This window comes from Stigmatopora nigra, chromosome 16 (assembly GCF_051989575.1).
Source record: "Stigmatopora nigra isolate UIUO_SnigA chromosome 16, RoL_Snig_1.1, whole genome shotgun sequence".
In the NCBI taxonomy this organism is placed as follows: Eukaryota; Metazoa; Chordata; class Actinopteri; order Syngnathiformes; family Syngnathidae; genus Stigmatopora; species Stigmatopora nigra.
The window spans coordinates 2929190-2942654 of record NC_135523.1 but is presented as its reverse complement, the minus strand read 5'-3'; the positions used below and the strand labels follow the sequence as shown (position 1 = coordinate 2942654).

Genomic DNA, 13465 nt, shown 5'->3' with positions numbered 1-13465 from the left:
TGACATTCCAGTTAGTGCATTTTTTTCCCACGTATAATTGTTTTGCCCATCCCAAATACACATAAAAAACTTACAGGAGAGTATTATTAGTCATACAATTCCTTTAGTAGTCACAAACTCAATGTCATTTTGTTTGAGTTGAGATATACTTAAGTTTTAGGAGCATAAATGGAAAAGGCACCACATCACGCTCCAAATATTAGGAACCCAGAGAATGTGGTATCATTATCATCATCGGCAAATAGCCCGTTAAAGAGCTCGGAGCATCCTGACTCCATTCTTCACCAGGGCCACTTTTACGTTCCTGGAGAACACCGTGACGTAGTAAGCGAAGAAGTACACACCACCCTCTGAACATGTGAACCTTCCTGTTTGGGGATCGTAATGATTTTGTTGGTTGTAAATAATCTTGTCAAACCTGATGGGCATATTTGGAGCAGGTAATTTGCTCTGCGACATGAGACTTATTTTTTTACTGTCTACTAATTGAATTATTTGAATAAATTACTACATTTACTATTCAAAATTTCTTCCAGCAATTAAAATGGTGCATTCGGTGAAGATTTTTTTAAACTAATTCCCCGGACATGTACTTTAATGTATATAGAACTCACTGAATGTTTAGTTGAAATTTGTTTCAATTAAAAAACAAAGGTCATACTAATACAAAAATCATTACTTAATCGTCAAGTTGCAAAATCTTTGACTATCCTATAGTAGGTGTTTTTTTTCAATTGTATTTGATCAACCACAGGAAGCTTTCTTCCTAATGACTTGCTTTTCCAGCTCCGCCTTTATTATTAAATTACTTACAGCCGGCCGGAAGAGAAATATTGCTGTGGGCGGGGCTAAAACTAACTGTCATATACACTTACCGTAAATATAAACTTCAATAGACATTCCATTTAACCTCCAACCTGTTTAGGATAGGATAAAGGCTACAAACAACAACACTAATATTACATCCAAGTATTTTATTCCTTTCGCAGTAAGCTTCAGGATAAAAATAGATTGGGAATTAAATCAATATAATGAAAAAAAAGTTGACATTTCGAGGCAAGAAGAATAGCTTTATGTTCTCGTCCCGTAAAGCAGGCACCACGGCGTGAGTCATAAAACAATGTCATTTTGGGAGGCATGCTTGTTTTTTTTTTTTTTTTTTTAAAGCATCATTGAACATTGACGGCTTGTTTGACATTTGAGGGGCCAAATTGAGGGGCTTAAATTGCGCGTTAAATTATAAAACGGGAAATGACAGCAGCGTAGTAGAGCGAGTGTTACAAGGACAAGATATTATCTCAAGCAGGGGTGTCAAAGTCATTTTGATTGGCGGGTCACGTTCATGATAATTAAATTGCGTTTGATTTTTTTTTAAAAAGTGGAAATATACTAATGAACATATCTATATTATTGTTAATGTATATGTGTAAGATTGTATGATTAATTTGAAATTTTTAGTCCCTTATCTAGGTTGAAGATAAATGATGCCACAGTCACCTATAGAGCCAGCCATTGTTGTTATGTTGGAATTTTTGGGCACAAAATCTTTTGTAAAATAAGGTGGCATCTGCATATTTAAGTGTATTTTTTATTTTTTATATCTGACAGTGGTTTTCTGTCCAATAATTTCAGAGCTGGCTTATAAATAAATGGTTTTAGTGGTTTTATTTTTGCCGTTATTGGTGGTGTTTATTATAGTCAAACTATTTATCTATAGATGTTCATTAACAGGAACAAAAATATGTTCATTAATATGTGCTGTCCCTTATTAAATAAATCAAAGTCAAACTTTTTAAGGACTTAAACTTGCACATCTATATATTTTTTTACAGGCCACTGACAAAGCTCAGCAATTATGTCATAAAATCTATCAACTTTTATGTGAGCTTTAACGATGTATGCTAAAGCTTACTGTGTACATGCCTAGTTTATTCAACAGAGGGGGCGGGGTCAAAATTTTCATTTCGTGGCGATTGACGTAACGGGCAAAAAATGTAATGTGTATGGAAGGCATGATTGAGCTACAAAATGTACGCGTTTGACACCCCTGATCTGAACAACACTTTTAAGGAGGTGAGGTTAGTTAAGTGAGTTAGCTTAGGCTAGCAGAAGGCAGAATAGGCTAGTGACTATACATCGGGTTAGTAGAAATAAGCAGAAAGAGGACCAAGAAGCCAGAGTGGTTTACATAATCTGACGGTGCATACCGTAGCCCGTCATGCCCGACTGGGATGCCCCGCGATTGCTGCCCATCTGAAGGCTGATGAGGCTCTGGCCCTGGCGAAGTTGCTCTTCGGTGAATTCCCGTCGATAGCCTTGCGCTTTCCTGCGTTTGAGGGCGGAGAAGCGGTTAATGAAGTGGAGGTGGAAGTGGAGACGGGATTTTTACCTGTGGAACCAATCCGGGTCGCCTTTGTAATGACCGTCGCCGTTGGTGACGGCCACGCTGCCCAATGCCATCAATGTCCGTTGCACGGCGGCCATGTCTTTTCCTGAAATGGAGGAGACGTGGTTGAATGGAATTTAGGTTTGAGTTTTTTTAATTTTTTTTACTTGCCTTCCCAAAGGTCAACAGTTTGGAATATGTCGGTTTTGGTGACCCCGTAAGCTTCGGCGGCCTGAAGGAAGTGAGAAATCTTCTCCATCTGCTTGAAGGCCATCTGAGACTCGGAGATTTTCTTCACTGGTTCTTGCTCTTTTGGGTAGAGGCTGTTGATCAGGCGACATAAGACCTGGAACAGGTTAAGTACAAAAAAAATATGTAAAAAAATTCTCAATAAATAATGCCAAGTTCCTCCAAATTAATTCTGTGTCATTTTTCCAGACTCACCGTGCCGTCCATCAGCCATTTCTGGAATCCCTCCCTTCCCGTTGGGGGTTTCTCCACGCTACCCCCACACTGTGCCACGATCCAGTCGACCAATCGCTGCTCCAGATCCGGGTCGTACTTCTGCTCGATCTTTTCTTGTACCTCTCGGCTCAGGCCGTAACTCGGGCCCCTATTGGCCATGGCGATGCTCCCACCGCGATTCGCTAGCTGATGGCGGCCTAAGTGCAGTAATCACAAAATATATGCTATGGTAGTTAGTAAGACAAGAAAAAAATCACATCAAAATTACATTATACCTAAATAATGTGATGTGAAAGAAGAGAATTTCAATTAAAAAGACACAATGGCGACCTATCCATTGAGACTAGGAAGGTTGGCTAGCACTCCCATTTGATGCGTTTGGGGTGGCATGCAAAAAAAGGGTGTGGTTCTCAGCGGATGTCCCATCCGAAGACTACTGTTGCCACGGCGACCACATCAAATCAGTTTCCGGCATGCCGAAAAAGAGACCCACGTGTCCCCCGCATACGCCAGGCCACATTTGCTGTCTATTTTTAGCCCTAAAAAATCAATGACGTCAGATTTTGCTGAGTAATTTTTGCATGTCAAATGCCCAAGATGACACAGTAGAATAAATTGTCCAAAAAATAAAGATGTCACAAACATGCAGGCGGTTGATTGGTTGACTTACAGTTCAGAAGAAGCACTTAAATGGTCACGTCAAATAAGCGTGGCGATTCCGCAGAGGATGTCCGAGTCCGGAGCATCCATGAAGGGCGGCACAGGAGCGTTTGTGGTGGGGGTGCCGGACTTGGACGCTGGTTAGGACTCGCTTGTGTTTGGGAGGGGCGAGGACACGCCTTTTTATATATGCGAGGGGGGGTGGGAGGGGTTTGGAGGCGGATGGGGGTCGTCTATCGCGGAAAACGAGCGGTCACTGCAGTCTGGAAAGCTCACTATTGATGCATTTATTGATTGGTTCGGCCCCTTTGTGCTTTACTTCACTAGTGAAATGGGATGGAAAAGACAGTAAATGGTTAGTTAGAGCAATGCATCGCAGTCTATGGGCCGCAAGTTCGAGTCCGATACTACTTTTATGGGTCGGAATTAGATAACACACCCCGGGTTTGATTTACATGGACTGATTTCATGTTTCCAATCATTTTCGGACTATGAACTTTGGGTTTCTTTGTAAAATAGATGGGCGGGGTTTAACGTTTTGTGTTATCTAGGTATAAATTAATGGTAGTCTTTGCAGAGGATTAAGAATATATGACAAAAAGTACTGCTGTTTTTGTTTGACTTTGGATATAATGCTCAATTATGCCTCATTTAATAGTTTTCTAATTTGTACTATGACTTGACTCATGCTACTAATGTCATTTAAAATAAATCATTATTATATTAGATAGGCAGTCAAATGGCTAACCATGTGGATTTAATTAGCTTATATCACGTTTTTCTCTCAGTTTGGACTCGAGTCTAAACAAGAGCCATGTTCATCTCTTAATATCATAAACCTTTTTATTCAATGTCATTCACATTGAGGAAAACTAAACAAAAACAGCATAAGCCTAATTCATTGGAACACAATGTTGAACATTTGGGTTTAGGGGAGACCAATCCGTTGCTCACTACTTCTTAAAAATGGGCTACATATTTTATAGCCTCGGTTGAGGAAAAAAATAGGCCTTGGATTGATGTTTTCAGCCATGCGTGAGGACACAAATGATGACAGAAGGAGCGAGGTAAAAGGTCGCAGACCGCAGTTAACACGGACTGGCGTCGCCCCATTGAGCCCAGTCGGGTAAGGTGGGGTGGGTTGGGGGGGGGGGGGGGGGGGGGGGGGGCGACGACAATAAACTGTTAATGAACAACAGGCCAGCTGGTCCAACTTGTCACACTCGATCAGGGATGGACAAAGTTTGGCTCGCGAGCCGCATGTCAAGCTTAAAAGTGCCATGTACTATAACAAAAATAATACAAAGAAAATGGATGACCGGTCAAATTAACTCATTCACTGCCAATAATTATAGAAATGATGACGTGTTGTTTATGGATGGGAAGTAGGTTGGTTTTATCGAGAAATGCTTTTAGGACGAAGAAAAATAGGGTTGGAAAATAGCAATTTGGACTAAAGAGTAATGTATTTACAAATGTAAAACGGAATACTTTACATACCCTGTTCGCCTACCAAGCGCCTAAACTTCGATAAAAAAAAGCACAAACTCAAAAGTGCTGTAGCGCCACCTACCAGGTTGTCTTCATCATTACACTGATTTAAAAACCTGAATTTCATAGACAAGCTGACTCAGGCTGAAGACAATCTTCTCAACCTACCACTTGGAAAAAAACACCAAACATAAATCAGTGGCTGAAAACATTTCCATGAATAAAAACATTCATGGCAGTGAATGAGTTAATTATAAAATTATATTTTCCTATTGAATTCATCCATAACAAACATCCATTCACCCCTCATAACCTAACTTTTTTTGGCCAAAAATAAACCGGTCAAGCCCATGAGATTGAATTGACATACTTTAAATGACAATAGCGAGCTATTTAATGTGCCTAAATGGGAAAAATGTCATTGTGAAAAAAGGCACAGAAATTCTAAGGGAAAGAAGCCGCTACTACGGAAGTGAGTTTTTGGAAAAGACAGATTTTTGGCAGAAGGAACATGCCTTTTTGTGGTCGTAAACAGTCCTCTGAAAGTTACCCGTGTACCTTCAAATCATACCGTGGTGGTCAACTTGTCTATGAGGTCATCAATGGTGTACACCATCAGCTTGATGTCGTCCTTCTCTGACATGCGATGTTGGCCGTAACGCCGGAGGATGACGTCCACGTCGGTGCTCAGCACGCGTTCGGCTACCTGTAAGGAGATATGCCAGGGCACGTCCTCGTCCTTCAGCCCGTGGATTAGGCGCACTGGGCACGTAATGGGGAGGGGCCCGTGTAGCACGCAATGGTTCTCGGCCTCGCGTAGGAACTCCATGCTAAACTTGTACAAGCCGTCTTCGGCGTGCTTGCTTGGGATGGTCCACTCGCCCTTTTCTTGGAATTCCATCTTGGTCTATGTGGCAGGACACGGGTGAGACTCAAAAAGGGGGATGTAAGGAAAACTACTTTTTAAATTACATTTTCATATTTCTTAATACACTTTTGTACTTGACATTGTACTTTTTTTTGGTTATGTTTCATATGTACTGTTAACGGATGCACTTTTTTATATGTATCCTATCTTGTGCTGACCCTGCCCATCTGTCAAATTTTTAAAGTCAATGTGGCCCCCGGGACGAAAAGTTTGTCCTACCTCGAGCGGAAGAGAGTTGAACAACGTGACGATGTGGTCGGCGGCGGTGGAGATCCCCACCATGGCGGCTGTCTTCTCCGGACGTGCAATGGCTGCCAGCAGCATGAGCCAACCTCCAATACTGGACCCCACTAGTATCTAGAAGTACAAAAAAAGTTCATAGACGACCCTCACAGTGCAACAATCTACTAGAATCCTGCAAAACAGTGACACCCTGTGGCTACCCTCTGCCAATAACAAAGAATAAAGATATGTAGTTAATACCTGAGGACCATCTGCTAATTCATCCAACATATAAAGGACATCCTTTTTCCATGTGCCAATGGTCCCCTCTGCTAGGACCCCTTCGGAGGCCCCATGTCCTGTGTAGTCAAACCTGTAAAACCACATCCAATGGGTCAACCTTTATCTTCAAATGGTACAAAAATGGGTTCTTCCTGCTAACTTACCTGAGGCATGAGTGACCAAGGGACCTACAGAACTCCTCCAAAGCTTCAGCTTTCTGTCCATTCATGTGAGATGCATACCCAGGCAAGAAGACCACCCCTGGACTCTTGCCTTTAATCTTCCTGTAAGCCAGTTTGGGAAGATCCGGCCTGGTGGCATACTGGACTGTGGATTTATGCCTCCGGTCACCTATTGGGAACACATGTATTAATAGTTTGACATGTTGTGTAACTGTTAACATGGAGAGAACACGTGATGGTCATGGGGTAGAAAGGGTAACTACTCAAAGACAGGTTAATAAGAGTTAGGGTGACACATTTACAATCAGATCGTCTAGATGTCTTATTGCGATGATCTCAAATATGACGAGTACAAATTGTTCAGGCTAATGTTTATGAAACGACGTATTCATCAAAGCCACACCCCCTCGTGTGTAATGTAAATGTCTTTTCGAGCTAACACGGGAGACTTTTTAACATCAAAGTTGGCATTTTGGAAGGGGACAAACCTTTTAAGTGTGTGGAAGACGATGGAACGAGGGATCCTTGGCTTAAAAAGCGTGAAAGTCCTCTGCGACAAGACTTGAGAGCGAGGGCTGCCATGTCTGGAGAACGAGCCAGTGATGCAAGGTCTCGCGAGATGTGGTTGCCCACACCAAGAGTTTTACAACAGAGACGTCACAGTCGATTGAGAAATCTGTGCTCAAGATACGTCAACTTGTCCGCCATGATGAGTGTGACTGCTCGTTTCTGTGAACCTATAAAAGACAGACAGATGACGAAAATACTTTCAAATAGTTGCACGTGTGGCTTACTAAAAGCATTATAAATGATTAAAAACATTTTACATAACTATTTCGTGCTAAATAGTGGAGGCATAGTCACAGTTTTAAAACATCTATTATATCAGCATATTAACCAGTGACAATTTTGCACTTATATTAAAAATAGCAAACCAATTAAACGTCGAGGGTGTCCAATTATTAGTTCTTATTAATTATTAACATTCTGATCCAAAATACAGCTAGGCTCACCAATTAGGACACCAATTGGACATGATACATTATATCAGTGTAATAATAACAAAATAAAATGCAATAACTATATAATAAACAAATAGAAATTATTTTAACCCACATTAAACAAGTGTGTCCCCCCAAAAAAGTGGGTAAATAGACGAATCACAAGATTGTTAGATAGCTTATCTAACCGATGACAGAAGGGGCCCAGAAATGTCTTCTAATGGCTGTGGTTCAATAATGTGATGAAAGTAGTGGGGCCCCTGGTGAGTTTGTGACTGTCATGTGAAGTGTCAGAGTGGAACATGACTCAGAGCGTTACAGGCGGAAGGTCACCGAACGGAGGAACGGAAGCAGGACTGGGGGGGAAAAAAAGAACCAAGTCCGCCATTGTGGAAGATGGCAGGGGGGATAGTATTCCCGTAAAACGCTAGTCACTCTCCCTCCCTTCGACTCAATTCCCGCACCTCTCGCGCCCTCTCTCCGACCTCCACCTCATTTGGAGGCACATTTTATCCGTCAATACAAGGCGACGTCTTGGTCAGCCCGGGGCTCCGCCGCTACCACCGCGGAGGAATCGGACAAGCCGGAGAACCGAGGCGCGGGGGGGAGGGAGAGAGAGTGAGCTGAGCGAGTGGCGGAGGAGGAGTGCACACGGACGGACAGTGTGCTGAGCAGCCGTCGGCCTCGCTTCCTGGAGGATGTCTGCGACCACAGTGGACCACCAGCAGGTCGGTTTACGGCCACACATAGCTTGACGGTGCTCGTCAAACTTTGTCGACAGTAGTTAAATCCTACTATGGGGATGCCACATTTATAATTTGATATAAATAAAAAAGCCTAATGTGTGATAGCAGCATAGCCGCCCGGAAACGCAGGCCGACCGACCGACCCGATAGAACCGGTCTGTGATGCGGTTCCATTTTGACGGACACTACGGTGTTTGACATCGGATTAATAATAAATAATAATAATAATATCGAGCAAGCTGTTAGCATACTGTCATGTTCGTCCACTATAATATAGCACGTCTTGGATGTGCTATTGCTAATGCAGTGATTCATAAGCAATAAGCCATTAGAGATCATCAGGTGTGCCTTCACACATCATTCATTTTTTGGGGAAAATAGTGCGTTTTCATTTAATCTATGGCAGCATATTTCTGGATTTGTACCCATAAATATCGAGTAGTGATGTGTCTGGAGGAATAACAGATTGATGGACAAAGCTATAACAACATTGTAACCTTGTAATAACATTATTTAGTCCACTACTGGTTCAAATATAGCAAACATAGATCATAAATCATCATTTACAAAACATAAACTTGCAGGGAAATAACATTAAAGTATTTTGCCTTATGTAAAATAAAATGAAATTTTCACTTGATACATTGTTTCATTTTGGTTGACTTACTTGCTATCATTTTCTCTTAATGCTACAAAAAGTTAGTTTCAGTGGTGTAACTATATCTATTTATAAAGTATGAAAATGTAGTAATAGCATACTTATGCATATATTTTCAATAAAGGAACGATAATGGACTCATTGCCCTGTTAATGTAATCTTTCTTACCATTCCAGAGACCTAAAGGACAAGGAAATAAAGGTAAGTGATCGTAAAAGAACAGCCCCCGATGCAAAACACACGGCCATTTCCCAGCGACGACGCAACCGATATTGCCGGAAATCAAATATTTATGCGTCTACTAATCTACGCCGCCATGATTTAATGTTCCGTTCTTTTCCACGCAGTGCAAAACGGATCAATGCACCAAAAGGACGGAGTGAACGATGATGACTTTGAGCCTTACATAAGCAGCCAGACAAATCAGGTAATATGGGATAATTTAATAGTCACGGCCGTGCCCAGGGCCGCTTTGGACAAATGCTCAGTGTCAAGCAGGCCATCAAAAGATGGCATATTTGCAATCAGAGGTACAAATCAGCCATTTTAAGACCACACCAAATCCATTTTGTCAATCAGGGGAGGCTTATATGCGGAAAATGGTCAAATCCAACGATGCGACTTATACGCAAAATCCGAAAAAAACATGGTAAAGATGTTTATTTTGACCGGTGACATTTTTAATTTGTGATTTTCTCGGTCTCATAGGGTAACAGCTACCCACCCATGTCTGATCCCTACATGCCCAGCTACTATGCGCCATCCATCGGGTTCCCGTACTCACTGGGCGAAGCCGCCTGGTCCACGGCGGGAGACCCCCCCATGCCCTACCTGACCACCTACGGCCAGATGAGCAATGGCGAACCCCACTTCATCCCCGAGGGCGTGTTCGGCCAACCGGGCGCTTTGGGAAACACGCCTCCCTTCCTGGGACAACACGGCTTCAACTTCTTTCCCGGCAATGCCGACTTCTCCACTTGGGGCACTAGTGTGTCCCAGGGCCAGTCCACGCAGACCTCAGTCTACAGCAACAGCTATGGCTACGCCCCCAGCTCGCTAGGGCGAGCCATCGCCGACGGTCAAGCCGGCTTCGGCGGGAGCGACGCGCAGCTAGGCAAGATGCCGGTTCTCAACAGCATCGAGCAGAGCATGGCGGGACTCAAGCTAGGCACGGACATGGTCGCCGCCGTCACCAAGACGGTGGGCTCGCCCCTGGGGGGCGGCGCCGGCGGCATGGGCGGAATGGCGGCTAACAACCTGCCGCCGTCTGTCGGGTCGGCGGCGGCCAAGTCGGCCTCGTGGGCGGCTATCGCCAAGAAGCCGGCTAAACCGCAGCTGAAGACCAAGCCCAAGGTCAATATGGGGATGATGGGCGCCGCCATCCCACCGCCGCCCATTAAGCACAATGTGAACATTGGCACCTGGGACGACAAAGGCCCCCTGAACAAGGCGCCATTGGCTCAAGGTATGATGTCGGCGGGGGGGCCACCACTGGTGCAACAGCCTCTCCTGGCCCAGCCGCCGGCCTTACTGCAGAATCCATTGCCCCACCAAGCCCAGCACCAGCATCAACACCAACATCAACACCAACATCAACACCAACCCTTCCACCTGCAATCAATGCAGTCCCCACAACACCCACAACACCCTCAACACCCAGCATCCCTCCCCCATGGCCCCCTTCACCTCTCCTCCCACCCAGGCCCGCCTCAGGCCCTCCATCAGCACCAAGCTCCGCCTCCCGGCCGCTGGGTGGCTCCCAGGAACCGCGGCGACGGCTTCGGCCCCGGCGCAGGCGTCCCCGCCAACGCTTCGCCCTGCTCTGGCGAAGCGCACCCGGTCCTGGAGAAGCTGCGCGCCCTCAACAACTACAACCCCAAAGAGTTTGAGTGGAACTTGAAAAACGGACGGGTGTTCATCATCAAGAGCTACTCGGAAGACGACATCCACCGCTCCATCAAGTATTCCATCTGGTGCAGCACGGAGCACGGCAACAAGCGTCTGGACGGCGCCTACCGCTCGCTGGGCGCCAAGGGGCCCCTGTACCTCCTGTTCAGCGTCAACGGTAGCGGGCACTTCTGCGGCGTGGCCGAGATGCGCTCGCCGGTGGACTACAATGCCTACGCCGGCGTCTGGTCTCAGGACAAGTGGAAGGGCAAATTTGAGGTGAAGTGGGCCTTCATCAAGGACGTGCCCAACAACCAGTTGCGACACATCCGGCTGGAGAACAATGACAACAAGCCGGTGACAAACTCCAGGGACACTCAGGAGGTTCCCCTGGAGAAGGCCAAGCAAGTGCTTAAAATTATCGCCACTTACAAGCATACCACCTCCATCTTTGACGACTTTGCACATTACGAGAAACGCCAGGAGGAGGAGGAGGCTCTGAGGAAGGTAAGGGGATTACACTAGCGCCACCAAGTCCGGTCCTCCTGAATTACAGTAGAAATAACAGACAAGCACTTCCCTAAAACAAGCACTTTTTTTCCCAAATGACTCATTGCCCAACAGGAAAATTAATTCAAAAAAAAGACTTGATTCATCGACAGGCTCCCCCCAACATTAGAGGAGGGGGTCCTCAAATAGCCCACATTCCCAGCATTCCCGGTTTCCAGACAAAGGCAGATGCAGGGAGCTCCTTTTGAACAGAAAAACAAAAAAATGCAGCTTGATCACCATTTAAAATTTACTAGTAAGCTAGGGGTCAACATCTATTTTAGCATTGACAAAATATTGTTTTTGCTCAAAATAACCAAAATGGAGGAGTCAGAATTAGCTTTTTTAGGTCCATTTTATTTGAAAAAACATTATACAGTACATTAGGAGACAAAAAAAAACAACATAGATCCTAGTCTTTTCCAACTTTTAGTACAATAATAATATAAGCACATGCTACAGTACTCATAAATAGAGACATTGTATTTAAATAGTAACAACGCCCAAAGGTAGGATTGATTCCACGTGCTGTTTCGCCTGACTTTGCATCAATGAGTGAACAAGCAACCTTCAAATTGCCTCCAAAGTGTTGGAAAATCAACTGAAAATGGCCCAAAATGTGCACAAATTACAGCTAAATTTAGCACTGTTTACCCGCGGGTGTTGTTTTTCCTCACTTGGCAAATTCTGATTGTCTTTTTGTTCTCGTCGGCAGGAACGCAGTCGAAATAAACCGTAATCTTCCGGCGAGCCAGACGTTCCACACTAACGACGTAGTAGGACCTTCCAAACGACGACAAAAGGACGACGACGACGATGACGAAGACAAAGAACGTACCATGGCAACCCTCCACGTGTGTATTTGTATTTCAAAGTGGCCTGCTTTGGAAGCACTTTCATCCCCCTCATTCTTTTTAACTTTGGTTGCAACTAACGGACTAATCAGCGTAGTCGCCATCTTGTTTTTCTTTTGGGGGGAATCGTTTTAGCCTCTTGTTTGGGATCAGTATTCAGGTGAGTTAATTGGGGATTCGCAATCAAGCCAATCAGATCATGTTTCAACCCGCATACCAAAACAATTCAATTGCGGGTTCCATCTTTGTTGTTTTTTTTTTCTTTTCTTTCTTGTGATTGAATTTAAGTGCTTTTTTTGTCTGAGGAGAATGTGGCCGACTCACTAGCGACAATAAAAAAATGAGCCGTGTTTAGCGAAAAAAAGAAAATACTCGTGTTTGTCTTCATTTGGGTTAAATGGAACAAAGTGGGCGCTAAATAGACACTTATTACCGCGACTTGGATTTAGAGACAATTAGTTGCATTTAGGCAAATTGGAAGATGCTATTGTTTGGCTCAGCTACTTTAGATTTTAGGCCTATTTTTAATGAGTGTTAATGCAATTAAAATGGATTAAAATCACAAAAACAATTGCTTTTTGAAACCGCTTTGCAGCCAATGTAGAAATGTGATAAAATTAGGTTATACATTTTTTTATTCTATATTTTTAGAAAATAAATTGCGGATTTAATTTAATTAGTTTTTTTTTTCATCAAATAGTTGTATATTTTTAAACCCTACACATTTTACAATGTAATTTATATAATATCTATTATAGTAGTCTATTTTATTGCCCATAAAAACTAAATTAGATCAAATATTTGTTTTCATTTTCATTGCATTTATCAAAAATACATTATTTTAATTTATATATGTATATATACATTTTACATTTAGTTTGAAATCTAGTTGAAGTACAAAGCAAGGGCAAACTTACCGAACATACTGCTTGTGTCCGCTAGAGGGAAACACCCATCACCAATTCAATTCATCACAATGTCCTTCCTTAGTAGGCAAACAAAAATCCTGTCCAGGAAACAGCAAGACGCTTTCCCTCCTATAAAAACCAGAACGAGAATCACTTGTTGTCCTTCTACAGCTCTTATTATTATTTTTATTAATGTCAACTCGCCAAAGCACCGGAGGAGTGAGAAAATCTCCCATTATTTGCGTC

General features: G+C 43.4%; 3 protein-coding genes across 3 annotated transcripts; 1 reads left to right on the top strand and 2 right to left on the bottom strand.

Annotated features, from left to right (window-relative positions):
* Positions 1-959: 959 nt before the first annotated feature.
* Positions 960-3682, bottom strand: tagln3b (transgelin 3b). The gene is made up of 5 exons (XM_077735733.1): positions 3522-3682; positions 2831-3048; positions 2558-2732; positions 2390-2492; positions 960-2326 (listed from the first exon to the last, which is right to left on the bottom strand). The coding sequence occupies exons 2-5, from the start codon at positions 3008-3010 to the stop codon at positions 2185-2187; spliced, it is 600 nt and encodes a 199-aa protein (XP_077591859.1). The 5' UTR covers positions 3011-3048; positions 3522-3682; the 3' UTR covers positions 960-2184.
* A 1464-nt stretch (positions 3683-5146) lies between these two features.
* abhd10b (abhydrolase domain containing 10, depalmitoylase b) lies at positions 5147-13346 on the bottom strand. The gene is made up of 6 exons (XM_077735731.1): positions 13229-13346; positions 7105-7353; positions 6599-6785; positions 6414-6525; positions 6150-6287; positions 5147-5909 (listed from the first exon to the last, which is right to left on the bottom strand). The coding sequence occupies exons 2-6, from the start codon at positions 7196-7198 to the stop codon at positions 5568-5570; spliced, it is 873 nt and encodes a 290-aa protein (XP_077591857.1). The 5' UTR covers positions 7199-7353; positions 13229-13346; the 3' UTR covers positions 5147-5567.
* On the top strand, positions 7847-12680 carry ythdf3 (YTH N6-methyladenosine RNA binding protein F3). Its single transcript, XM_077735730.1, has 5 exons — positions 7847-8345; positions 9198-9222; positions 9369-9448; positions 9730-11415; positions 12173-12680. The coding sequence occupies exons 1-5, from the start codon at positions 8316-8318 to the stop codon at positions 12194-12196; spliced, it is 1845 nt and encodes a 614-aa protein (XP_077591856.1). The 5' UTR covers positions 7847-8315; the 3' UTR covers positions 12197-12680.
* Positions 13347-13465: the final 119 nt, after the last annotated feature.